This window comes from Larus michahellis, chromosome 13, assembly GCF_964199755.1.
Source record: "Larus michahellis chromosome 13, bLarMic1.1, whole genome shotgun sequence".
NCBI classification, from domain to species: Eukaryota; Metazoa; Chordata; class Aves; order Charadriiformes; family Laridae; genus Larus; species Larus michahellis.
The window spans coordinates 3,980,188-4,007,120 of record NC_133908.1 but is presented as its reverse complement, the minus strand read 5'-3'; the positions used below and the strand labels follow the sequence as shown (position 1 = coordinate 4,007,120).

The window sequence follows — 26,933 nt, the reverse complement described above, 5'->3', positions numbered from 1 at the left end:
AGCTGATAACAATTTTCTGATTTTACAGCTTTACGCCACGCATTGGAAATCGGTTCCTACAGGTGAAAAGCAAAGGATGGCCAGACGGACATTAAAACGCCTTCCACGCTCCCAGCGCTGCCACCTGATCTCGCTCCCAGTTTTGAGGGTTAGGGGCTGGAAGTGACGGACGTTGCGATTTTAGGGGAATTTATAGATACAGACCCAGCGGTAAGTTCTCAGCTGTATTTTGCAAAGAAAAGAGGAAGCAATGCCAGCCCCAAAACACGCTACTTGAGCTTTAACTCTAATAACTGCGAATAAGCATCAGGTGTGTCCAAGCCTAAGCAGACTTTCTACAGCATCTACCCCTCAGGTTGCATTTGATCGGGTAGAAATCTTTAAGAAGTCTTTTTCTAAATCTAATCGTACCCCCTTTAGGGAAAATAAAACGTACACCTCCTTGAAATGTTATATGCCAACTGCAAAACCAGCCTTATTTTTAATATTCGTGCAAGTTGGCGCAGAGGAGAGAAGTTGGAAGGCGGATGGAAGGGGATGCTGCGAAACAAAATAGTTAATTGGAGCTTCCAACGAAGGCTGCATGGATCTAATGGGATAGATTTTTAAAGGAGCCTAATTTTCAGAAATTGCCAGAGCTCCAATCTGTGAAAATGTGGCCTTTCACAGTTCTCCAATTCAGCTCGCCACATCTAGAGTTCCCTTTGAAAAAAAAATAAAATATATAAAATAATAAAATCTTGCCATAAAAGCCCCCCAATTTGGTAGCAAAAATTAGCAGCCTTCTTGGGATATCAATGCCTTTGTCTCTCCTCCCCTAACTATGGCTCTTTGGAAAGAACCAAGGACCATTTGTCTTTTGTCATTTTTCCAGGTAGTAAAGATAAGAGTAGCATCTAAATCTTCACACCTAGCCCAAAACCAGCCCCTATAATTGAAAAGCGTTTCTCTCTCCGAAGGAAATAACACCTACTGGGTCTCAAAAAAAATAATAAAAAAAAAATATATAAAAAAAAAATCCCCTGCCGGTGCGAGAGAGGCTAACACCTCCAGCAGGAGATGGCAAGACACGTTCTGAACCAGCGCCGCACACCCATTGGGTCCGGCGTGGAAGGTGGGCAGCACCTAAAGCTCATGGGCCTCGCAACAAGACATTTATTTTCCGGGCAGGGGACTTCAGCTGTTAACCAGAGCGTTCGTGGCTCCCGTACGGAGGAAATGAAGCACCGCCTTCCTCCAGCCCAAGAATTAGAACTCCCCAAACTCCACAATTAAACGAAACACATTCGCTTTGAATCTCCTGCAAACTATGAGCTTGGAGGTGGGAAATAAATAAATAATAATAAAAAAATTTATGCCTACTCTCAGACCTTTCCCAAGGGACTTGCTGGCCTCTTTCCTCCCCGGGATCCACCTCGGGCAGGAGGAAAGTCCTGGGGACCGCGGCTCCCCAAACCTGCGGGTGCTCGCGCTGCGGAGGACACGTGTGGCGGGAAGCACACGCGTGTCCCCAGCCACTTCCAAAGCACAGAGAGGTCCAGCCCAGAGGACGGCGCAGAGTCTTCCCCTGTGGTTCGCACCCATCGCCCCAAGCAGCTGGGGAAGCGTTTCAGCGACGGATCCATAAAGAATGATATGAAAAAGCATAAAAGCAGCCAGGGTTAGATTTCCTGAACAGCCAGCGCCGAGCAGCACAGGTGCAACACAAAATTCACGACTCAAAACACCCAACTCCCTTGTTTTGCTCTTCCAGCACCATTAACACCTACCGCGGGTCCGTTTGAAAAGGAAGACGCGGCTCCTTGACAAAGCTCAAAACATGGAAAAGAAATAATAATATATCTGTATTTCCAAATATATATAGAGAGATATATTTTGAAACACCAAATATATATATATAAAAATACCAAATACACATATACATTTTGAAATACCAAATAAATATATATATATTTTGAAATACCTAATATATAGATAGAGATATATATATTTGGAAATATGGCCATATATTTGGAAATGTATACTTGCATAGTATATGTATTTTTCTGGGGTAACATATACACACAGTAATACATACATACATATATATATTAAAAAGTGTGTGTATATGTATATTTATTAATTTTTCTCCTGCCCAGGCAATTGAGAAAGGGGGGAAAAAAAAAAAAAAGCCAGCACAGAAGGCAGCAGGTTGGGAGCCATCAGCTGGAAAGTGGCTTTTGAGCGGGTGAAACAATAGAGGAGCTGCCGGCCCTGCAAAGCCTCCCACCTCCGCACACCCGGGGCTGCTGCCCTGCGCGGCGATGCCCGCTGGTCCCCAGGCTGGCTGTCCCTTGCTGTCCCCAGGCTGGCGGTGGTCCCCGGCGCGGTGGTCCCCAGCCAGCTTTTCCTGGGCAGGCTAAGAGTGCCCCCTGCAGCCGTCCGCGCCGCCTCCACCGCCAAGCGATTGTTCGCATTTTCAAATAAATGAAGTACCAAAATACAAATAAGACAGGTTCCTAAATGCAGAAAGAGCTAAAAGCTCCAGAGCAAAGGCTTCTGATTTAAAACCACCACCCCCCACACACAAAAAAAAAAAAAAGCAATCTAGGAGGATGAAGTGTTTAGCAGCGCTCCGTCGTGCTTGGTTTTAGCCACTCTGAAGGGAAGGAGGGATGGCAGGGGTGGAGGGAGGATTGTGGGTCGTCCCCCCGAAAGCCGTTGGCTTTTGTTTTGAGGATAAAACACACATCTCCCAGTATCCTAGGTAAACGAAACGGATGTTCACGCATCGCTCCGCGAGGGCTGTCGGCAGCGCAGGCGGCTGGAAGCTGCGTGTTCCTTGCAATATTAATCAGAGGGGGCTCCTCCACCCCTCCTCTCGCGGCACTGAGGTGCAAGACGAGACAGGAGGAAAAAAGAAAAACAGACCAAAAAAAGCCCCCCCCCCGCCCCAGTCTCTGCTGGGCTTGTCTGTCCTTGTGATACACATAACCCTCCCTTCAACTTAACCCGGGGCCCTAAAAGGCGAACAGATCCCCCTGGTTTTGTTTGCGCCAGCTTTACAAAGGTCACGTCTGTAACCACACGGAGCTGGGTTTCAAACGAGCGGTGCCTCACGTGCTAAGAAAACTCAGCACAGCCACTTGGAAGTCCACATTTTTTGCCATGTTTCAGTAGGGCCCCCCAGGGCAGTGTTGAAGTGAAAGCCTCCAACCTGCCCAGCACAAGCAAGAAAAACCTCTTCTACAGGGATCTCTACGTCGTGCCTACCATCACCCCTCCAGCAACGTGCATCCAAGAGCCAAGTCATGGTCTGCGTCCAAGTTAAATCTACGGAGCCCACCCCAAAACACTGCTGCAACATCCAGTTTTCCTCCCCACCTTACACCTTGCGAGGAAACAGCCTACCAGCCACGTGGGAGCCACTGTCCTCGCCTGTGGGCAAGCCAGGAGAACATCACCCCCTGATAAAGCAGGTAGAATTCATGGTACGTAGGGAAATGCATCGTTTCCCCCGCAACCAACAAATCACTGCCCCGCGGCTCCTCGCAAGGCAGTTTTCGCTGCGTGGTCCGGGAACGTTTCAAAGGGTTAAGCGATTCCTCAACTCAGTCCCTTTGGGAAGAAACAGGACAGCCCTGACCAGACGGAAGCGCCCGCCTTCTGCTTAGAAGAAAAGCCACCTCCTAACACAGCGCTGCACTGTGCCCTGCAGAGCTGAGCTATCACCCTAGTTTTGCAGGCAGGGGAGACTGATGGGCAGAGCCGGACATCGATTCCCCCAAATTCCTTCTGCAAGCCAGCAACGGAGCAGGGACCATGGCCTGGGTCAATGAGGTTCTCACTGGACCATGGCCTGGCTCAACGCTCTTCTCATCCCAGGAGAAGAAGAAATGCTGGATGCTCTATTTTACAAAGTTTCACCTCTTTTCCAGGATGCATTACAAAGCTTAACGAGACAAGAAGAAGAAGAAGCGTGCATAGAAGAACGCATACTGGGATCCCAAAATCCCTCTTCCACGTTCATCCCTCTCCCAGGCAGGTCTCCGGGCTGACAAGGTAGTTCTTGCCGGAGAGGGCGTTACAGAGAGCACAGTCCCACATCCTTACAGACACAGGGCTGCCAACCACAGATGGTGCGAGGCACGGGCAGTGAAACACTCATGGAAGGGAATGCAAGATCAAAGTGCTCCCTTCATGACGGGAAGGAGTCACACCATCCCGTGGGGAAGACAGATGGAGTAGGGAGTCGGCCCCAGTTAAAACCTTTCCCAGCTGCTGTCTGCAGCGGCTCCGGGTGCTCCTCCCCGGCCAGGCGTGCCGAGCATCAGGAAAGCTGCTGCACGCCTCTCGGGCAAGAGGAAAAACAAAATACATCCAATGCTATGTCATTCACATGACAGGCGGGGAAGGTGTGGAAGCTGCGGGGGTGTCTGCTGCGCGGTGATGGGCCACCGGGTCTGAGAGTGGCTCCAGCCAAAACGCTGGCTTATGTCATGGCCGTCTCACCAGCAGGATTTCTATACTGGTGTAACCTGCCAAGCCATTTGTATTTACAGTCCCTAAAAGGCTTGTTTACTTCCACAAAGAAAACGAAAATGCACGTACAATCCGATAAGCAAGATTCTGTATGAAAAAAATCACACCGGCTCCAGCCCGGAGCACTCCGCAGACCCGACGGAATGCGCCTTCCTACCTGAAGAGTTCCCTGATTTCCCTGACGGTGGCCTGGAATGGGATGTTTCGGACCAGGATCTTGGAAGTCTTCTGCTTCTTGACGGTTTGTTTCTTTCGGGACGACTTCACCGCGGGCCTATGAAGTCAAGAGAAAGGGCAGGTAAGGACCACCGCGCGGCGAGACACCCATCGCTTCCTGGCTCCTTCAAAATTAGGAATGCAGAAAAATTAGCCAGCCAGCTCACACCCACAGTCTCGCTGGCAGCTTCCTGGTGACAGTGGCACGTCACACACTACACCGAGAAGGAATGAATTTAAGTGATTTAAATCCTACATCTGAAAAAAAAAAATCAAAGTTTCCAGCTTGTTGACTGCAAGCGACTGTTGCTGGTCAGGCAGACCGGCAGGCGGACTCTTGAGGCCAGGCCGGAGGCCTGCGCTCACGTTCGCCACTAACTTTTGTTTTGGCATCAAGTCTTGTCCATCCAATTCTCAGGAGGATGTACTATTTAATATATTTTTAAAAAAAAAAAAGCTTAATGTAAGCTAATTTTGATTTTTTCTTACTGGCTTAGAAAACAGCAAATCAAGGTTTTTAAGAGATTGTTAATTTTTTTTAATTTTTTTTTTTAACTTCAGGATTGTATTGCGTTTGAACAAGGCGAGAATTTACCTAATACAAAACACAGCAGCTCACTTCATAAAGCCAAACATTCCACATCGTAGGCTGGATACCTACCGAAGGGGTTTTAAAAATTAAAAATGGATGAAAACGGTTTATCGAAGAACTGAAACACAAAGTGCAGACGAGGAGCTGTCAGACTGTTTCTGGTCCTCAGGGAACAGATTTTCAAGCAAATTTTGATATTTCAGAGAAACCTCCTCCAGTCGGGTTTCCAAAGTGTCTGAAGGACAGTTTTTAGCTGCCGACATTCACCTTCAAACAATCTGGATTAATTTTCAACTTCGGACTTAAAAGATTCTGTACTGGATAAAAACTAGGAAGGAAACCCTAAAAAGCAGGACTCTAACTCCAAGTCAATTCATCCACAAGCAACCACCTCCTCTGCACCCGGCAGTCCAAACAAAAGAAGTTAAATCCAATTTCTTTTTTTTTTTTCCAAGCAAGAAAAAACAACCCCACCCAGTATTTGTCTTTATTTGATCGGAATTGGCAGCAGAACATTATTCTTAAGCCGCTCTTCTCCCTGATGAACCAGGCTGAAATAATTCATTACACAGAGAAGATTTGTCTTCCAGAACTCTTTAAACCTACTGGAACTCGGGCTATCCGCTGATTTCGCAACATTGACCAAACTGCCACCAAAACAGAGGTTTTCAAAGAGTCTTTTCCTTGAGTGCGGAAGAAAACTCAAGTGCCTGCTTCCCACTTTGGGCTCATTTTTGGGGTCCCACTACTGCGGGCTGCTTACGGATTTTCCCTGGAAATATGTCATTTGACGAGTGATCATTTCTTTTTTCCAAGTAAGAAATGACTAAAGCGACTCCGAGTAAAGCACAACGAAGGCTGATGTGTCCAGCAGTCAGAGTGCTGCCGATCACATCCCCCACGATGCAGAGACGCTAGGTAAGAAATTAAGAACCCACCAGCTTCAGTGTAACCTTGTTAGAAGCGAGACGCGAGCTTTACCTGATAGCTCGCTCCGAGATTTTCACCTCCAGCTGATGGCCGTCTACAGAGCAGCCCTAGAAGTTAAAATAAGGGAAAAAAAATAATAAACCTAAGTCACAACAGCTTCCAAGCTTCCAGAATATAAACACAGCATCTCAGATCTTGCTCTTTCCCATATATTCCTCCCCTTTCTCCCTGCCAAAGTTTTTCTCTGTTGAACACCGCTCATGCGAGGCAAGGCTTCTCATAGACGGGAGGTTGGAGACAGCCTGACTGACTGAAGCAGCAGCCAACATCCCCGCTCTAGCTGTCCATCAGCCTCAGCTCTGCCACTAAATTGGCAAAGACAAGTCACTTCACTGCTCTGAGCTATGGTTTCCCGTACCTCCAGACTGCAAACCCTTCACAGTCGTCTTATTTATTCTGGAATGAGCCGAGGATGTTGCTTAGAGATATGGTTTAGTGATGGTTTTTGTCAGAGTTGGGTTGGTGGTTGGACTAGATGATCTGAAAGGTCCGTTCCAGCCCAGGCAATTCTATGATTCTATGTCTTGTTGGCCATCAGCAGCCAAAACAGCAAGAAAGTCTTCTGTCTCTTGCTTCCTGCGCCTCAAAGAGCATCCCTTCAGCTCAGCACTGAAAACAAGCAGCCTCTTGTCTAATCATCCCTGACAAGACACACGACATGCAAAGGCACTACACCAGGAACCTGGAGCCCCGCTGCCCCTTCCCTCCACAAAAACACCCGTTTTCCTGCTTTCTCTCTTCCCCAGGATTCTGCCTTCCAAAAGGATGGAGAGATGTATCTATCACAAGTCTTCCCCAAGGCTGTGGAATATGAAATACCCACCTGCTGAAGGTGGTCCACAGCACCCAGGTAGCATGGATCAAACACTCAGATGCCCAGGCAGCAGAAAAAATGATTTATTCCTTCAGAGTGCAGCCAAACCCCACGGCCTGTGTCACAGCGAAGGCAGGAGGAGGCCAGAAGACCCTGAAGCAATGGCAGAGCCACAGAGGGTAAAGCTGAACTCTGCAGCACTAAATACCAAGCAATATTTGTTGCCAGTGGGGGCCCGGGTCTCTGTCACCTCTGCAAAGGGCACCTTGCACAGTAAACTCATTAAATTTCAATCACTGCATATTTTCTGCCACGTCCGTATTGAATCAGCACTAGGAAACGCTCTTTTGCATGAGGTCTCGTCCCTTTACAAACCCTCTTTCCTCCTTTTCCTTCCCTCTTCCCTGGCTCATTTTAGAGGCTTCTCCATCTGCACAGGGTAACTCACAGCACTGACATCCTCGGCTACACTTCGAACCTCCATCCAAGTCTTTGCCCACCATATCGGGAAAGAAACCCAGACAGAGGACACCTAAGCTCACCTGGAGCCGGCGCAGGGCCTTCTGGGCGCTCTCCGGCTTCTTGTACTCCACAAATCCAAAGCCCATGGAAAGCAAAGCGCCTGTCAGAAGAGAAAGGGGACTCATTAAGCTAGCAGGAAACAGTGACAAGATTAAGCAGGAGATTTAAAAACAAATCAGAAGTGAGCGTTGATTGCCAAAATTGGGGGGACAGAAACTAAAACCCCAGCAAAAAGGGCCAGCCTGCCTGTGCCCTGACTCCGATGCTCCTCATGAGCACCAAGATGCTGGGAGGGCTGGAGCCCCTCTGCTGGGAGGACAGGCTGAGAGAGCTGGGGGGGTTCAGCCTGGAGAAGAGAAGGCTCCGGGGAGACCTTAGAGCCCCTTCCAGTCCCTAAAGGGGCTCCAGGAAAGCTGGGGAGGGACTCTGGAGCAGGGAGGGGAGCCATAGGATGAGGGGGGATGGTTTTACACTGGGAGAGGGGAGATTGAGATGAGATGTGAGGAAGCAATTCTTTGCTGTGAGGGCGGTGAGCCCCTGGCCCAGGTTGCCCAGAGAAGCTGTGGCTGCCCCATCCCTGGAGGGGTTCAAGGCCAGGCTGGACGGGGCTTGGAGCAACCTGGGCTGGTGGGAGGTGTCCCTGCCCAGGATGGACAATCTTTAAGGTCCCTTCCAACCCAAGCCATTCCATGGTTCTGTGATTACTGACTTTGTTTTGAGCAAGATGCTGCTCTAGAACAGCTTGTTTTGGTGCTGACGTTGAAGAGGAGATAACCCACGTCATGCATGCAAAACAGATTTTTTTTTGCTTTGCCTAATTTCAGTGCAAACTCCTTAAATAAAGCGCTAAGTCCTACAAAACAGCCACCGGGTAAGCGATCTCATTATGGATACACAAACATTTGTTTATACCCAGGACTTTTTCCCTCATGACTGGAATGAGACCTTCATTTGGAAAATTTGCCAGCTACCCAGAAACGGGTGGGACTTTTGCTGCAGGATAGCAACGTGCCAGTTGCAGTTTGGTCCCCAAGAGACATTTCTAACCTGCAGCCCTTTCAGAAATTCATTTTGGCCAACAGCCGACAACCAGTCAGTTACTGACTGCTGCTGGGAGCCGAGCATTTGAGATCTGTTTCAGTTTGTATTTCCCAGCATCGCAAAGCGCCAGCCCTGCGTTTCATTTCCGAGACCTTTGAGGTCTGCAAGGCACAAAAGGAGCCAACGCTCCTATAAAACTGGGCAGGCAGCTGCCGATTCCACGCGAAAGGAGGAGACATCTACAGAGGTTTGCAACACCTACGGTCACACCGTGCTTCTAAGGAACACACTGACCAGGACAAGAGCTGGGCGAGGAAAGGAAAAATCCACCAGCAAAAACATAACACCCGGTTTCCAGCTTCCAGGCCTCGATGTTGCTGTCTGGTCATGAGCACGCCTACAGCCAGACAGGCGAGCAGTACTGAAGAGTTCGCTTTATTTCTTTTTCCTTTCAGTGGATCTGAGTTTTCAAGTATCCCATGCAAGAGGAGCCTTCTTAAGGCAAAATCCCATAAAGCTGTGCAACTCCCTAGCCTAAAATCCGGAAAGACGACACAGCCCATCCAGCCAGCGCTTGCCTTAAGCAAGTTCTTCCCTGTCCAAGTGCCCAGAAGGCGAGCGCAGTCAGCGCAACAGGCGTCACCGCTCGTCACCGCAGCCTGCCGGGCTGGAAGCTGGCAGGCAGAAGGCAAGTGAAGCTCGCTCAGCACAGCACTCCGCCAGGCATCCTTGAAGATCCCAGCCGTTACTGCGGATAAAGCATGCCGTGCGCAGGTTTAATCATCACGGGGCACTGATTCCTTTCAACTTGCATCCCGCTCTCTTCTTCTGTGATCCTGAAGGAGTTGGCTTCTCTATCTAAAGATCTAAGAGAAGGCCACGTCTCCACAAACCCCACAATTGAGCTTAACCTCCTAAACCGAACCCCGGGGTATTTTTGGTTGCTGCTTTCAGCCATTTCAACAGGCACACTTTGAGAAATATTAAGGATTTTGCCAAAGAGAACACAAACGTTCAGACAGATAAATGCTAAAACGATGCCACACCTGAGCCCTCGGCAACCAGCCGAGGGAAGGAATTGAACAGCAACATCTAGAGTACCTGCTTTGTCTTTCTTCTTGGATATTGTGCAGCTCTTCACAGCTCCCACTTTGGAGAACGTCTGCAAGGAATTCAGACACGTGATTCAGTTCCCTTTGTCACCGGCTTGCAACTCAACTTGAGTGACAATGTGGCCCTCTTCCAGAGCCAGGAGCACACGCTCGCAGGCCCACCTCCCCCAGCGCATACCTGACAAGCAGTCAGAGCAGCTGTGTCTTTTCCTGTAAGATTATTTCTCTCCAAATATACACACAGAGACAGATTTTTAAAGATATCAATACACGCATTCCCAGAAACCCTCCACCACTCCTCAGAAACAGCGCAGAGATCCGGGATGGCTCTGGAGGAACACTATGGATCACAAGATGCCCTCGGCCACCTTAGGGATGGGGGACTCCTGTGATGCCCCTGGAACACAGCTCCTTCCAAAGACATACAGAAAGGGCTGGAGGGTAGCAGAGGCTGCAAGCCATCTATTCGACTTCCTTGTAAAACTGCAGCCAGAAGGCAGAAAAAGAAGGAGGGGACAAGTCCCAGTCCTCCTCACAACATTTACATTTGTCTCCAGACCCAACTGGACCAGGGTCCCTACATAGTACCACTGTCCCAAGGTAGTCCCAGGATGGACTGACATTGCACCGGCATTTTTGGGCCATGAAACGTGGCATTTCACATGGCTACAAAAACTGGCAGAGACGAGAACTCCCAGATGCTTTTCCCTGTTTTGCTGCTACCACCTCACATGGCTTTAGAAATGCCAGGATCTCTCCCAGGGGCTTTGCTGAGGTAAAGCAGCACAGACAGCTCAATGCTGACACAAGCTCAGATGAAAAGCACATCTCGGTGAAACCATCGTTTATTTATTTAGTTATTGCCTCAACACACAAAGCACCATCACAGCTGCACAAGTGCTTGTCCCAAGGAGAAGGATTACAGAAAGCATGGGAAATGAGGAGTCTTAAAAGATTTCCTACCGCCTCCACCTGCCCCAAGGTGGAATTAAACCCCACCAAAACGGTTTCAGATACATTTGTCTTAATTGATGCCTAAAACCCCAAAGCAGAGGTTCCCAGTCCCAGTACAATCCAGTGCTCCCTCATCTCCCATTAGGTCATATTGGCTGCAATTTAACTCTTTTAAACACTTTACCCTCAGCAAAACAGAGGTGGAGAACAGCTTGTCCCCTGCCTTCTGCAGCAGAGTAGAGCCCCTTCTTCTAGCCCATGCCGGGAGTGAGGGCTTTACTCCACCAGGCATCTCAGTCTGGCCCTCAACCACATGCTCAACCCCCTCCCACTCCATCCAAGCAGACCATGCTAAGCAAAACCCCATCCCCTCTCCTCGCTCACAGCTCACCTCCTTCAGTGTGTCTTCCGTGGTGGCAAAGTTCAGGTTTTTGATGAACAAGGTACACCCAGGAATGCTTTCTTCTTCCTCCTCCTCCTCCTCTTCTTCCTCCTCCTCTTCTTCCTGTGTTGCTGTTTCCTCTGAGCTCTTTATACCTTCACCTGAAACAAAAAGAATAAACCAAACTTTGTAAGGTGTAACAAAGCCAAATTTGGGGGGAGCTTGCCCACTATCCCAGCTAATAGCTACTACTCCAGCAGGAACAGGCCACTTCTCTACTGGCTCTTTATGGATGGACGTGGACTGAAGCAAACTCAACACACAGTATATGAACGTGTCCCCATGAAAAATAAAATATTGCCTATTCTTTGAGCGTAGAAACTCCCCAAACCTGCTTCCTTACACCAGACCCAACCAGGCACCTGCTGAACTAGGCAAGGGGCCCCAAATTTGCTTGAGCATCCTTCCACGCTGCTGCTCTGAAACCTCATCTCATTCCAATATGTATCCGCAGGACATGAAATAACTCACCCATCAGCACGTGAAGGAACATGGTCTGTTCTGCTCAAACATATACTGAAGGGCAACCAACGCCGAGGCTGCCGTCTTAAAGGCCTTCACTATGGCATTAACACTTCCAGAGTTTATACTCCCTGACCCACAAACCTCCCTCAGGCCAACAGCAACGCACATTATTTTGTGCAAATCTTACTCTGGGATTCTGCGAAGACAAACTTGTAAAAAGTGAACTAAGTAATCAAGCTGCAATTCAATGCTCAGCGCAACAGCTTCCTCCGGGGCACCCAAGCCCCACGGCGGAGCTGTGCGTGCCTGCCCACAGCTGGGAAGTTAAGAGAAGCCTGGATACTGTACAGCTGATCAATGGGCAAATCTGCTGGTATTTGCGGTTGGTCTTACCAAGGAGGGAGGCTTTGCCAACTGCGTTTTGACTCTCTCCATCCATCCATCCATTCCCTTCTCTTCCCAAATTCTAAAATGACTGTATTTAACATGATGAAGAGGCCTCGAAGCTACTGAGCTTTCGCACACACAGGAGGGTGGGGAGAGGTCTGTTGGATCCCACACTGAAGCAGAGGCTGCAGTGGGACTAGGCCCTTATTAGACATCAGAGAATACAAACAAGCGTGCGTGCACATGTGCTCTCTCTCATCTACTGACTCACCAACTCCTTTCCACGCCAGACCACTTGTCTTTTTAAGAGCAGCTTCATCCTCTGCAGCACAACTGATGCTGTGCTCAGAAGGGACAAACTACACAACTCCCTTTGGCGTTACCACCCCCCTCGGTGATTTTTCTAGGCTTATTTCTCCCTCATTTGGTACAAGGAGAACCTGCATTGCACCAGGGGTGTGCAGAGACACCGCCCGCCCCCCCCCAGCTCCATCCCAAGGGCTGTCTTTCCCCACGCAGCTCCATCTGGCCGCCCTCTCTGCCCCCAGCACCAGGCAGCCCAAGCCTTTTTTGCTCGGATGATCCAACCCTCCTCACTCCAGCCAGCAGGGTTATTTGCCAACAAGACACAGAGGAAAAAAAAAAAACAAAAAACAAAAAACAAAAAACCATCACCTTTGAAGGAGGCTTGTTTGAGGAAACAGGGAAGAGAATCGGTGAGACAGGGGCGGGATGAAGAGGTGCCTCCGTCTGTGGCTGGCACAATACGGCACGGCCACGCGCTGCTGCCCAGAGCCCTTTTGCGAGCCAGGCGTTCACTGCACATCCCCTCCCTTCCCTCTCCCAGACCCAGAGGCTGGCAGCAGAGACCATTATCAGCCCTGAGCGGCCTTCCAGGAGCTCCTGCCCTTAAAGTTCTTTATCTCCAGGTGAGGGTCTCAGTTACAGGGAGATAAAGTGCCCCCCACCTCCCCCTAGCTCCAGCCTTCCCCCGCACCCCAGGCACAGAATGGCAGCCTGGGAAGAGGGCTTTCTCTCAGCTTGTCATCAGCTTGTCTCTCCCCTCCCCAAAGCTCAGAGTCCTGAAACGTCTTCTAGCAAAACCTACCCAAAGCCACACTTCTTCAGCCTCCTCTTGTTCTTTTTTAAAAAAGGATTTTGAAGGCTTTTAAATATATAGGCAAGATTTAATTTGTACAGCACCGGGGATGGGGAGAAAGAAGTTATAGTCAGGGAGAGAATGTCACGTCCTTGCAGTGGGAAGTCACTGGGACAAAGCATACAGTGGGAAGTCACTGGGACAAAGCATACAGTGGGGCTTGACACAAAAGGACAGAAGAAACATGGACAGGGACCCACAACCTGTCACCAGCAAGTCAGCCACTCGTCCACTGCCGCCCAGTACTGCCGTTGCTGCAGCTGGCTTGGCTGCCCACGGGCAGGGACGGTGTCCTTGCACAGCACACGACCGCTCACACGCTCAGGGGTGAGGTCCAGCTTACAGAAAACAGCTGCTGCTCTCCTGACAGCTACTCCCAAGACCACGCTGGACCAAAAATCTCTTCCCAGAGCTCACGTTAGCCCAGTCCAAACTGGACCTGTGTGCTGTGAGCAGCACTGCGCTGCCCACGCCTCATCCAGGAGGTGAGGAGGGCAAGGACGGGAATAAGCACAACGCTTGTATGATACGATCAACTAACGTACTGCAGAACAGGTGACCTTACGTGCAGACACCTTTGTGAGGCTGGTTCCATCCCCAAAGGGTCAGGAATATCAGCACCGCTGCTTTCCACATAAACGAGAGGCGGAAAAACCAAAGATACCTCTGTCCCAAAGTCAAAGTTCTTACCAGGTACCAGCCTAGCTTTACCTTCCTTTTCTGGAGCCTCAAGGGTTTTTTTCTGAGGGGCCGGGCTGAAGAAGACACCCATTGGAGCCCATTCCAGATACAACGGCACAGAATGAAACTGTAAAGAGAACACAGGGGAGAAATGAAGAGCGGAGGGGGAAGGCCGGAAGAAAAAGCTCTGCTCTCAGCTTTATTTTCCTCTCACTTTGTAATGGAAAACAGCAGCAGCGGAAAAGCTGAGCAACTTTTTCAGCTGGCTAAACTCTCTTTCACCAAAGGAGAGTCTGCTGCCAGCCTCTCACAGGACAAGTGTCTACTGTGTACCACGCTCCTGTATCGCCAAAGGTAAAAGAAACCCTCTCCAGGTCACCGAGGCTTTTCTAGATGTGTCACAGCCCCCTCCTCCAGGTTGAGGGCCCTACTCAGCCACTGCTGCACAAAGATGCAGCAGGCATCTCCCTAAATCCAAGGGACAGAGTAACAGCAGTGGCTCTGGGATAACTCACTTCCCTCAGAAGTCCTCTGCCCTCCGTGTTTGTAGAAAAGCACTCCTTTCTGCAGCTTCACAACGAGCCAAGATCAAGAGCCGCACTCTCCAGGCAGCTGCCTACCCCCTTGCCATGCTCACCTTGGAGTAGGCCAGCTTGGTGAACGCTTGCTTGGCCTCAGTTGGCTCCAGGAACTCCACAATGGCTGTGATACCTCCTTCCGGCAGCAGCACCCGGCCCAGGCTGCCGTGTTTGCCGAAGACATCCTCCAGCTCCACTACACTCGTGCTGGCCGGGAGGTTCTTTACCAGGATCACCGTTTTACTCCGCTCACCAGCAGCCTGCCGCGTTCGGTGGGGGAAGAAGGGAGAGACGGGATTTAAAAAAAGCAAACCCCAATATCTTAATAACTGCAGATCCAACACGCCGTGCTCTCTCACTCCACAGCGCCCCTTTCCAGGCTCCAAGAGGGCCAACGGCCATTTAGAAAACACTTCCTGTAAAATCCACACCCCAGTACAGCCTCCCTGTTGCGCAAACAGGAGCTCCAGCTTCACCCTGGTACGGACACAGGGCTCCTCCTCTGCCTACGACACGCTGACTGTCATACTATAAGCCATCATACTTAGGTATTTCAACCACCCCGAGGGCAGCTGCATTTTCAAACGGACAGAACATTTCTTAACCCATGTAAGGGTTCAATCCTCAGCATCTTGTAGGATTTAGTTACTACTTTCAATGAGAGCTGAGGACACTAGGCCTAGGCCATCATCTAGAAAGGGTAGGTCCACACCGCTCCCTCCAGCCGGGCATCTCACCTGACTGAAGGAATCCAGGCTGACTCCGTTTTCAATGAGGAACCGGCGAATCTCCTGGACCAGCTCAGTTTCTCCCAGAGCGACCCTCACTGCCACACTGTCTTTACTCTCCTGCAGGCGAGAATGTCAGTCACCTGTTGCTCCTGCTCCTCTCAGAAGCAGATGCAAAGGAAATTTAGCAGAAAGCTTGAAGGTCAAATGCTCCAGCTCCTCTGAAGCCGCCAAGAGCTTTGCTGTTGGAGTCAGAACGCTTCACAAGGCAAAATAACATTTCCAGGAAGGATCTGAACTTCAGGGTGTAAATTCCCATCAACTTCTGGTTATGTAGAAATGCAAAATTCAGCCACAGAAAAGCAGAGTGGGAAGGAGGGCTGGGAGTGTCGCTTTGCCTTCCAGTGGCAAAGGGATTGTTAGGCTCAGATCCCACAGAGAAGTTAAAACGATCTCCCAGCCTGCACAGTGCTCGTTCATGCACAGAGGAAGGCCCTGGGCATGAAGAAGCAGATAGGAAAGTGATCTCCCATCCCAGCCGATCAATAACCCAACTCACATGATCCAGCACTTGGCTTTTGGAAGCGTTGTACTTCTGAGCAATGGCATCAGCCACGGCATTTGTCCCCACAAACAACGTGTTCCAGTTGTGAGAGCTGGAAAGAGAAAGAAGAGTCAGGTTCAGAGTCGTGTGGTCCCTTCTTCCACTGGTGTCTCTCTAGTCAGTGGTCCTGGGGAAAAACAGCTTTGAAAGCCACCATGAGCATCCGGGGTGAAAAGCCAGAGGGAAAGAAGGGTGGAACACCCTTAGAGAAGGGACAGGATGAGGGAGACGTGGCTGGAGAGAGAACACAAAGGCCGCAATGCTGGCAGCTTAGCTCTCCTTCCCTAGAGGTCACCAGTCACAGTAGGAAGTTCAGATGTTGGCTCAGAGGAACATGGGGGTTTTTTTCAGCTGGTTTCCTAAAAGCACAAAGCCCACACAAGCAAGGTTGCGTTTCTTTCCCTTCCAGTCACAAAATACCAGCCACTTCTTTCGAACTAATTTGTCACATAGAAAGATAAAGTTCCTACAAGTTTCAGAAATGCAGATGGCCAAGTAGAGGAGAAAGACACAGCTGATCCGAAGCCACTACCCTAAAGAATTACAGCATCAGAACAACTTTGAGTAGACACCAGAGAAATAAACTTGTACGCAAAGCCATTCAAAACCACGTTTGTCTCAATTGCTGCTGCTCACTGAGCTACTAGGACAGAGGAATCAAGCAGGTAAGAGACAAAGGAAACAGAGCTGCACAGCAAGTGATTTATTGACTCTGGTAATCTATACGGCCCCTGCAAAGACCCCATATGCATTCCCACCCCTTGGGAATTTGGCAGGTTCTGTTGCCTTGCTCCACTACAAGACACCTCTGTACCTGGCACTGTTGGCTTTGTCCTTGGCCTCTTTCTGCTTTTTGTAGGAGGAAGACTCTTCCGCATCCACAGCTTCAATTTTTTCCTTTTTGATTGTGGATGGTAAAAGATGCATCATTCTACCCTAGAAGAAAGGAAGAAAAGGTTCAGCACCTCTGAAATAACCCACAGAAGCTCATGAACTAAGAGTGGAGGAAATTTTCCGGCACCTTTCCTAGTCAAGAAGCCTAGGTGGAAGGAGGGAATCTTCCTTCCCAAAGGAGACATTATTGCAAGTCAGAGTAGCCACACAATGCGGGAGACTAAGACTCAGATCTCCTTCTCCACCTCCAGTGCAGACTTTGGTACCTGTGATGCTGTTCAAACCAGGCTGCTCTATCAAAAACAAGTATGCTCTCATACAGCAAAGCAGAAGAGACTCAACCTTTTCATCAAAGCACAGAAGCAGATTTTTGGCTATGTTACTAACAAATATTCCCACCGGCAGCGGTCCAACAGCACAGAAAAGCCATCAGTCACCATACCTGGAACACTTGCCCATCCATTTCTGCGTAGGCTTTCACCGCGTGCTCAGGAATCATGTAGGTGATGAAAGCAAAGCCTTTGGATTTCTTGGTCAGTCTGTCTATAGGAAAATGGATCTCTGAGAGGGGACCTGCAAAAGGCAAGGCCTTTCCGTGAGAGATGTCATCGCACTGCCATCACACGCCCTGAACTGGCGCCTCCTGGCCAAAGCCAGGGAGGAGAGGAGCCAGGGAGCAGCTCTGAATACTGCAGCGGGTGTGCAGCAAGCCACCAGCCTGGGCGAGGAGCTGCTGGCTGCAGAATGACAAGATAGGCCCTGCAAAAGCACCCCAACTCCGGTTGTGCCCTGTGTGGCAGCTCACAGGGCTTTGACACGCAACACAAACCAGGCAAGTTCCAAGCCACTGCATTTACCTTCAGTAAGGAATAAAGATTTCCCCAACCTAACCCTCTCTACCCCTCAGGACACTCTAATGCCAAGGCAACCTTAAATTTGTTTAACTTTGAGCTAGCAAAGGGAAGCTTCAGGCTTTCACCTGACATGCCAAACACGAACACGAATTTGGGGTGTATCTCAGCAGCACGGCCAGCAGGTCGAGGGAGGTGATTCTGCCCCTCTACTCTGCTCTGGGGGGACCCCACCTGGAGTACTGCATCCAGCTTTGGAGTCCTCAGCACAAGGACACGGACTCGTTGGAACGGGTCCAGAGGAAGCCACAAAAACGATCAGAGGGCTGGAGCCCCTCTGCTGGGAGGACAGGCTGAGAGAGTTGGGGGTGTTCAGCCTGGAGAAGAGAAGGCTCCAGGGAGACCTTAGAGCCCCTTCCAGTCCCTGAAGGGGTTCCAGGAAAGCTGGGGAGGGACTTTTTACCATGGCATGATGCGACAGGATGAGGGGTAATGGCTTCAAACTAGAAGAGGGGAGATTTAGATTAGATCTCAGGAAGAAATTCTTTGCGGTGAGGGTGGTGAGCCCCTGGCCCAGGTTGCCCAGAGAAGCTGTGGCTGCCCCATCCCTGGAGGGGTTCAAGGCCAGGTTGGACGGGGCTTGGAGCAACCTGGGCTGGTGGGAAGTGCCCCTGCCCAGGGCAGGGGGCTGGGACTGGATGGTCTTTAAGGTCTTCCAACCCGAACCATTCTATGACTCGCCTCTTACCTACAGTATCTAGAAATCTGTGTGATCAGTATTTCATGCAGCAGGTGCTTTTGGTTATCTCCTCCTTCTCCCCATCCCACTAGGACTCAGAGCCTGCACTGACTGGCAAGAGCTTTTACTGTTGCATCAGAGATGCAATGAGAGGGGTGAGGGCACACAGCAGCACACGATTCCAGCAAAGAAGCACGACCCCAGCATCAGTTTCAAAGCCAAACAGCCACACACCACCACACCAGGCGATAAAGATGATGGGAGTGGGTCCATATTCAAGGACACAGAGCTTTGTCCATTCACAGCCAGCAAGAAAACCTCTGTGTGAGCAAAGCAAAGACGTAGCCCTGCAAATCCCAGTCCCACAGCAAATACTTACCGTACTTAGAAAAGATTTTCTCCAAGTCCTCCTCAGTGCTAGTAAAGGGAAGATTCCTGACAAAGAGTCGCCCTGATTCAGACAAGTCCTCTTCTTCCTCATCATCCCTCTTCCTTCTTTGCCATGGCTGGTTATCAGGTTTTGCTGTAACAGTTTCTTTTGGGGTATTCCTGCATCGGAATATCTCAACACATCGTCCACCTAATCCACAAACACACAGAGAGGCACATTAGATGCTTCCCAAGGCCATGGGCAATCAATATCAATGTGCAGAGAGCCTGGGCTTACAGCAGCGACACAAGCAATTACAATTCCACAAGCTTTGAGCAGATCTCTGCCCGATTTAAAAAAAAACAACAAAAAAACCCAAAAAAAACACGACAGCGTGGGGGCTGCAAGAAATCAGTCTTCATAAAAACCAGGATAACATTTGCTAGACAGCTCCACAGTCTGCCTTCCTTACAGACAGCTCCAGCTTTTCTGCCTGCGCCAACCTAGTCCAAGGCTTCCAAGTAGATACTCCCATTCTGCATGCAATTTTTGCAAATATTATTCTAGTAGTTCAGCTAAGGACTAGGTCAAGAACAGGTTTCAAACGCAGGCTTACAGAATCATTTGTACAAATCCCCTACGCTACCCCAACCAGATTTAAACCAAGAGCAAGATACACTTGAAGCGCATGACAAAAAAAGAAAAAAAACGAGGGCCAAAGAGCAACACACACAGCTCAGTCACTTGCCAGTTCTACGCTGCTCCTGACACAGCACATGGTTTATCCCGGCATCAGCCGAGTGGAGGAAACCACCCCCACCATCTGCCTGGGAAAAACTAAAACAACAGGAGGTACTTCTGCAGCAAACACTTCAGCAGCTGAGCACCCTGCCATTGACATCAGCCAGAACAAGGAGCAACAAACAGCCCTTACCTATGTATTCTTTTTTTCGCTTCAAGGCCCTTTGCACTTCTGCTTCACTCTTCAAGTCAACAAAGATGCAACCTTGGAGGAAGGAAAGATTCAACTGAGCATCATGTGGGGAACACACAACCACTAATTGGCTAATTAAGGGTGAATTGGGCTTTCTTTAATATAGATTCCTATAGATAAAGCATTTGACTCCCATTAAAGTTTCAATCCAGCCTGAAAATGGCCAAGTCAGTCTGTAAGGCTGCCTTTGAAAAGCTTATTCTCTACACACAAACCAAAGACACCCAACTTAACAGCTGAAGTAGGCTTTTCACAGGTGTCTCCAAGAGCAAACAAAGGGTGTATCCGCTGTTACGCTGCAAAAGGAAAACAGCATATAGCAGAGTTCCCCACCAGCTCTGAGGATCTGCTCCACGCTCCTTCTGCCGGGTACCTCCGGTAGCCACAGCCTGGCAGGAGACCCACCCTGGCTAAAGACCACTCTGCAGCCGACAGGCACAGGCCAGCAGAGTCCCTGGGTGCTACTGCAGCCATCCCAGAGGAAGAGGCCTTTCCTTGGCATGGTTTGGTATGTTTAGGAAAGTTTCGGAGGCAGATCAAAGAAAAGGCTCCTGCTGCTATGCCTAAGGGAGCGTAGCCAACATTCCTCTGCCCACGGCATCCTATGGACAGCAACTAGGGCAGGAGAGCTGCAAAGTCACAGAAAGGTCTGTAAGAATCAGTACGCGAGCCAACGATTTGGAATTGCAGACGGAAAGAGCAGGGGTGTGATTGAGAGGTCCTCTAACTCACAGATCCAACCCCCGCCTTCCACACATAGGCATTACCTGTATTTTTCCCCCAGGCGTTTTTTCCTATCCGGATAGCCACTGGCTTCAGAGGCAAGAAGAAGTCACGAATCTTTTGCTGCAGGAAGAATTATAAATTCTTTAAATAAGTTCCCAGGCACGGAAAGCAGCACATTTCAGGCTTCTAGTTTTTATATACACTACAAGAACACTACGTGCGACATACAACATCTCTGCATAAAACCACTTGAAAAATTTCTCCAACCACCCATACAACCCTCAAAACAGCTCCGTAAGTGATGACAGAAGCTTCTGCAAAGATCACACTGAGTTACACACTGAGAACACCCTTGAGCCTCCATTCCCAGCTCGGTGACAACACTTGCCTCAGTGATGTTCAAGGGGGCACCACGAAGTTTCACCGTGTGTGGTGTGCTGGCTTCTGCTGAGCTGCCTTGGTTCTGGACACAAGGATGGGGAGAAAAAAAAAGAAAAAAAAAAAGAAACGAAGCCGAGTGAAAACCAACAGAAGTCAGAGTACAACAAGCTGGTCTTGTCCAACAAACAGGAGGCTGAAGAGTGGGAGAGAATATCAAGAGATTTCTCACAGCTGCATCAGCCCGGGCAGGAGGTGCTGGGTGAGGGGTGCAAGGTTTGGCTGGGATAGTCAAACCCAGTCACTAAAAATCGAGTTCTGCAGAACAGTGTTTCCTGCAGACACAGGAAAAAACCTCTGGAAAGGGCACTAACAGCACTTATTTGCAAGCCCCATCTTCCAGGGATTCAGTAGGCACTGGATCCAGCAAACGTTTTGAATGGCTCCTGCCCAGTGAGCCAAGAAAGCTGGTACCTACGGGGTCCCCCAGACTTCAAGCTTTCAGCTCATCCCTGGAGCAACTGACAGACACACACTGCCCCATAAAGCTCCTGCTTTAGCTAAGACAAAAGTCTAATTCAGCTATACCTCTAGCGTGGATCCTTTTTTCTTCTTCTCCGCTGGCGTCTCTTGCTGTGTTTGTTGGGCTTTTGGCTTCCCCTTTTTATCTGTGTTGGTGCCAGCAGTTTCTGCAATGCCTGAATCCTCCTCGCTCTCACTTTCCTCTTCCACCTCCTCACTATCTGTTTCTTCCTCTGAACTGGATGAGGAGGAAGAATCCTTCACCACTTTAGATTTCAGGTAATCCATATCCGAGAGGTCTTTGCTGGTAGCTGCCTTCTTCTCTCCTTTCTTTGCTGTCAGAGAGGAGAGATCAGAGAATTTTTACACACAGATGCTGCTGCTCTCTCCCCAGCCAGGTAAAAGCTGAGGGCAGACAGAATCCCAAGAACCGCCTTCCCCTCCTCTACCTTTTTCACGGGGAAGAAAGGCTCGAGAATAGCAGAGCAATTTTATCTCTGCAATTCCAGACTGACATTTCTGGATGACTATTTTTCAAAGCAACAGCTCATGTATAAAACAAATCAGAAAGCAGCCTGAGGAACACCGTGGCAGTGTGTTTTGTCTCATTTTTAAGCAAATACTTCAGACAGACCCCAGAGAAGGTTTTCTACTGTTCAATTTAGTTTTGCAAGGTAAAGGACAGAGGAAGATGCTTCTCCAAAACACTCCCCCCCACCAAAGATCAACTGATCATTTTAATTACCCAAAGAGAGGTGAGAGGCAGCAGGGAAATGCTATTTACTCCAAAAGAACAGCATAAGGGAATACCATACAAAGAGGGAAAAAGGCTCCAAAACCACATTCATCACCGGTGCAGGGACGTGGGGTTTTAAGAAGTCACACACCAGACTGCAGCCCAGATTTCTCAGTCTTCTAGCTTAACCCGCTACTCTACTAGATACAGTTTTCCTTTCAGGATCCAAGATACTTAACTCCATCCCTTCCCACCTGACAGAGCCCAAGGATACACCGTTTCCAGAAATATGCAGAGGCAGAGCAGACAAGTTCACAGACATCAGCTACAGGTTACTAATTAAACAGAAACCACACTAAGCTCTGGAAATCCTGGCGATAAAAGTAGCTGCAGGCTAGGAGAGCATTTAAGGGAAAAAATACAGCTGTTTGCCCTGTTACTCTTCCCTAGACACTGACTTAAGGACCCAGGGAAAAGCGTAAATGCCATCCCCTTAACATCAGAAACTGCATTTCCCACATTTCCCCAGATTTGGGAAAACAACCACATATCCACAGCACAAAGAATGAGTCTCGTGCTTGAGAAACCACCTTCCTGATCATACTGTCTTCATTTGGAGGCAGGGCTCCGAGTCAGCACACCTGCTCTCACACTCACCATGACAAAGACAAGCAAAGGGTGAGAGTTCCTTTCGGTACCTTTAGTTTCCTCCTCATCTCCAGAAGGTTCATTCCCATCCTCCTCCTCACTCAGCTCCTCAGACCCATCTGAATCAAAGTTGAGATAATCAGCTGCTGGCTTTGATTTTCCCTTCTTGGGCTCCTCTGCCAAAGTGTCATTAGCCCAAGTGGCCACCTGAGACCGTTTCTGGTGAACCACCAAGAACTCCTGGAATGTCTTATCTTCTTCCAGCTGTTGAAAAAGAAACCAAGCAGACAAGCTGTGAAGACAGACACAGGAGGGCTGGTAGTAAGTTTTAATCAAAGCTATCACCTCATTTCCAGCAACATAAAAAAAATCCCCAAGGTCCTAAATCCACTTTACACTCCCAAGGTGACCACTTAAAGTGACTGAAGTCTTCTCAAGATCTCTCAGTCCTACTCTTTCTTTTTTGTAATTGATGTTTAGAAAGCACTTTAAAGAAGAAAACAAAACATTAAAAAGAGAAAAAAATGTACAAGTACATGTACAAGTTAAAGTAAGAACAAGTTAAACAAGACGTGCATACGGTCAAAAACCAGAACTGTTGAAACAGGGTTGTCCTGCATGCAGTGCATGGTCACAAGGGGTAGCTGACCATTAGAAAACTGGTCCCCAATGTCGTGGTTGTTAAAATCATGGTTTGTTACAGTAAAATCGGACTGTCACAGAGCTGGTTAAATCACCTTGCCTGAATTAACAGCACCGGAAGCAGTACAGAAAAATTATTCAGCTCTTGCTCTTAATACAAGCTAGCACGAATGCAGGGATTGCAAATCAACCTCAACTCACCTCCTTTAAGTTTTCCGCTGGGTCTTTCTTCTTTTTATCCTAGGAAAAGAAATCATTTTTAGAAAGGCTTATTAGAAGCACAACAAAGATCATTTCTCAGGTAACCTAATGGTACCGGAACACAGATCCTAAGGCAGAAAATAACAGAACCACGACTCCAACATCCACTGTCCCAGCTACCCTTCTCTCTGCCGAGTCCCTGACACACACCAGAGCCTCAAGGACGCAAGTAAGACTCACTTTCTTTGTGCCTGCAGGAGCTGCACTTGTCACAGGTTTCTCGGGCTGTTTTTCTGAGGCAGGGGCCTTCTGAGAGTGCTTACTCCACGCTTTGGGTTTTGAAGGGTCACCGAAAGACTTGCATAACTCAACCTGAAAAGAATCAGACCTTTAATGAAGCGTATGTTCAACAGTCCGGGTCTGTGACTGCTGGATAAGCATCACTCAGGAACCCTGATGGGATGGAGGAGGTGTGCGCAGGAGAAGAACAGGCAGCTTCATACACAGACGTTCATTTTAAAAGCACAGAGCTACGTATCCACTCAACATGGGGAACAGTTTGTTGTGCTCACTTAAGCACAGTCAAATAAGTTGTCCTGTTTATCTTGAATCATTCTCTGTCCAGAACAAAAGACTTGAAATGAAACAATGAGCTCAAGTTCAAAAATTCAGATGATGACACCTTAAAATCTGACGCTGCTCTTCCAGCCGGCACTGAAATCACTGCTAGTGCATGAACACAGCCCGTCTGAATCAAGCACCTGCTTGAGACTCCAGCAGTAAGGCCTGGCACCAAGCTTTGTTGTTGTGCTGCAGCGGGCTTAACCTTTAGGCTTTCTTGGCCCCTGGCCGTTCACCTCTAAGACCAACAAAATCTCCACCGACAAACTTTCTTAAGAATCAAAAAAAGATCAACTCACTGTGACTCTGGAGGTGTCTATGAAACTTCTGTTGAAATGGTTCAGTGCCGCTTGAGCTTCATCTTCAGACTTGTAGCCAATGAAGCCAAATTTCCGGAACTTGCCCTCCTTGGTGAACTTCAAGCAACAATCAGTCAGCGTACCAAAGGCGGCAAACAATTTCCGAAAGCGATCTTCCTTCATCTGTGAAACACGGAAGAACAACAGGAAGGCAAATCAGCAATGCGGTGAGAGATGCCTTGCGTCCAAAGTAAAACATTTGCTACTAGAGGGCTTCCAAAGTGCTGTAGGAACCACACCATATTGCACCAATGCTAATAAAAAAATCCCACACATCAGCTACCAAACCCTTCATCTTCATCCTATTGCCATCGTCAGGGAGTGGAGCGATAGGAGAGATAGAACGGTTTTAAAATGAAGGAGGGCAGATTTAGATTAGATGTTCGGAAGAAGTTTTTCACTCTGAGGGTGGAGAGCCCCTGGCCCAGGTTGCCCAGAGAAGCTGTGGCTGCCCCATCCCTGGAGGGGTTCAAGGCCAGGTTGGACGGGGCTTGGAGCAACCTGGGCTGGTGGGAGGTGTCCCTGCCCAGGGCAGGGGGTGGCACTGGATGATCTTTTAAGGTCCCTCCCAACCTCAACCACTCCATGACTCTACGATCTTCTCCATAAATCCACTACACATACAGATCTCCATCTGCAACACCCCCACAGCTAAGGGTGCACCCAGCTCTGGGGGAGCCCAAGCCCCCACAGCACTGGCCTGCCACAACCAAGCCCCCAGTTCGACTACAGGCACGGTGACACCCTCATGGGGGACCCAGATGGGAGAAGAGCAGCATGGTGCACACCTGTGCCCAATTCCTGAAGAATGAGGGAGGACAGCGACCACAACAAGCTCGGCTCCCCCACCCGGAGGGGCTGCCAGCTCCCTGGGGCCACCTCCCCAGCCCACTCTGCCTCCTCCCTGCCAGGGCACCTCCCTGCCTGCTCCTGGGGCACTCCCTGCCCAGCGTCCCCCACCATCCGACCCCCGGGGGTGTCTGCCCGCTCTCCTGCAAGGACAACGCCCCCCCCTCCAGCACACGTGCCCCTTAGAGCCCCTTCCCCCCGGACACCTCCCTGCTCCCCCACCAAGTCACCTTCCCCCCCACCCCGAACCGAGGACCTTCTCTCCCACGGAATCTCCCCGCTCAACCCCGACCCCACCACACCAAGAGCCCCCTCCCACCCCACCCTATCCCCTCACGGGGCCTCTCCCTGCCCAGGAGCCCACGTCCCCGTGGGGCGTCCCCTCAGACCCATCTCCAGGTCCGCACGGTCCCTTCCACTCCGCGGACGTCCCAGACCGCGCGGCGGCCTCACCCCGTTGGGGAGGTTCTTCACGATGAGTCGCGACATGGCGGCGACAGACAGCGGGAAGCGGCAGAAACCAGCCGATGCAACGCAAGGCCCCGCCGCGCTCAACGCCGCACACGCCTCCCCGCGGGCGCCGCCATCTTCCCTCCCGAGTCACGTGAGCGCGGGGCCGCAGCGCGCATGCGCCGGAGGCGGGGCCCGCACCCTGGCAACGGGCCCCTAGCAACGGCCTTAGCAACGGGCCCCTAGCAACGGGAGGACCCCGGGGGGACAACGGGGAGCATCACTGGAGCATCAAGCGGGCAGGGACCGGCAGTGCAGGGGGGGTCCGGCAGTGCAGGGGGGGGACCGGGGCGGGGGTGGCAGGGAGGTGACTAGCGGACCCGGCCGCACGGGGGGAGAGCCGGCAGCGCCTCCTCGGAGGCGTCACCCAGCTTCCCCCCCGCCCGGACGCTGTTGGAACCCCCGCGGTGATGGTGCGTGTCCCCTTCATCAGAGGGGACCCCGCTGCCCACCCCCGGGTTCCTCCGGGATGGGTGCCTGCAGCCCTCCCGGCCCGGCCGTGCTGCTCCGCGGGGCCGGAGGAGGGAGCTCGGCGCCCGCTGCAGCCCCTAGCCGGGCACGGCGGCGCCCACCGGAGCAAAACTCCCGCGGGGGCTGCCGAGGAGCGGGGTTTAACGCGGGGGGAAGCCTCAGTGTGCCCCCCCCCCCCGCTCCTCCCCGGCCCCCGCCCTGCTCTTCCACCTAAAACTCACGCAGCAGGAGCAAAGAAGGAAGGGAAACAGGAGTGAGGAAAAGCAGCTTCTCTCTAAGGAACTCCAGAACCTGTGGATGTTGTGGTCACAGAAGCTCCCAAGGGCAAAAGAGGTGAAAAATCATGGAAGAAAAATCCCTTGAGGGTTATTAAACACGGAGGGTGCTCTCCTGCCCTGAACACCCGTTGCTGGAGGGCTAATGTGTTTTGGGGAAGCAGAACTGTTCTCCCTGGAGGGGTTCAAGGCCAGGTTGGACGGGGCTCGGAACAACCTGGGCTGGTGGGAGGTGTCCCTGCCCAGGGCAGGGGGGTTGGAACTAGATGACCTTTAAGGTCCCTTCCAACCCAAACTATTCTATGATCTCCTCTTGCTCACAGCCCTTCAGTCCAGCTCTG

General features: G+C 50.3%; 1 protein-coding gene across 1 annotated transcript in view; it reads right to left on the bottom strand.

The window, feature by feature from the left end:
- Nucleotides 1-25,959, bottom strand: part of RBM19 (RNA binding motif protein 19) — a 75,360-nt gene extending 49,401 nt beyond the window's left edge. Inside the window, exons 1-21 of the mRNA XM_074606073.1 lie at nucleotides 25,790-25,959; nucleotides 24,428-24,610; nucleotides 23,748-23,879; nucleotides 23,508-23,546; nucleotides 22,715-22,928; nucleotides 21,347-21,615; nucleotides 20,769-20,843; nucleotides 20,422-20,500; nucleotides 19,595-19,666; nucleotides 18,670-18,870; nucleotides 17,143-17,273; nucleotides 16,621-16,742; nucleotides 15,762-15,858; nucleotides 15,212-15,322; nucleotides 14,534-14,734; nucleotides 13,927-14,023; nucleotides 11,154-11,305; nucleotides 9,798-9,858; nucleotides 7,676-7,755; nucleotides 6,311-6,366; nucleotides 4,679-4,795 (exon numbers count right to left, since the gene is read on the bottom strand). Of these exons, the coding sequence (XP_074462174.1) occupies nucleotides 4,679-4,795; nucleotides 6,311-6,366; nucleotides 7,676-7,755; nucleotides 9,798-9,858; nucleotides 11,154-11,305; nucleotides 13,927-14,023; nucleotides 14,534-14,734; nucleotides 15,212-15,322; nucleotides 15,762-15,858; nucleotides 16,621-16,742; nucleotides 17,143-17,273; nucleotides 18,670-18,870; nucleotides 19,595-19,666; nucleotides 20,422-20,500; nucleotides 20,769-20,843; nucleotides 21,347-21,615; nucleotides 22,715-22,928; nucleotides 23,508-23,546; nucleotides 23,748-23,879; nucleotides 24,428-24,610; nucleotides 25,790-25,825 (2,525 nt within the window). The 5' untranslated portion in view covers nucleotides 25,826-25,959. The remainder of the gene's footprint in view (nucleotides 1-4,678; nucleotides 4,796-6,310; nucleotides 6,367-7,675; nucleotides 7,756-9,797; nucleotides 9,859-11,153; nucleotides 11,306-13,926; nucleotides 14,024-14,533; nucleotides 14,735-15,211; nucleotides 15,323-15,761; nucleotides 15,859-16,620; nucleotides 16,743-17,142; nucleotides 17,274-18,669; nucleotides 18,871-19,594; nucleotides 19,667-20,421; nucleotides 20,501-20,768; nucleotides 20,844-21,346; nucleotides 21,616-22,714; nucleotides 22,929-23,507; nucleotides 23,547-23,747; nucleotides 23,880-24,427; nucleotides 24,611-25,789) is intronic.
- Nucleotides 25,960-26,933: the final 974 nt, after the last annotated feature.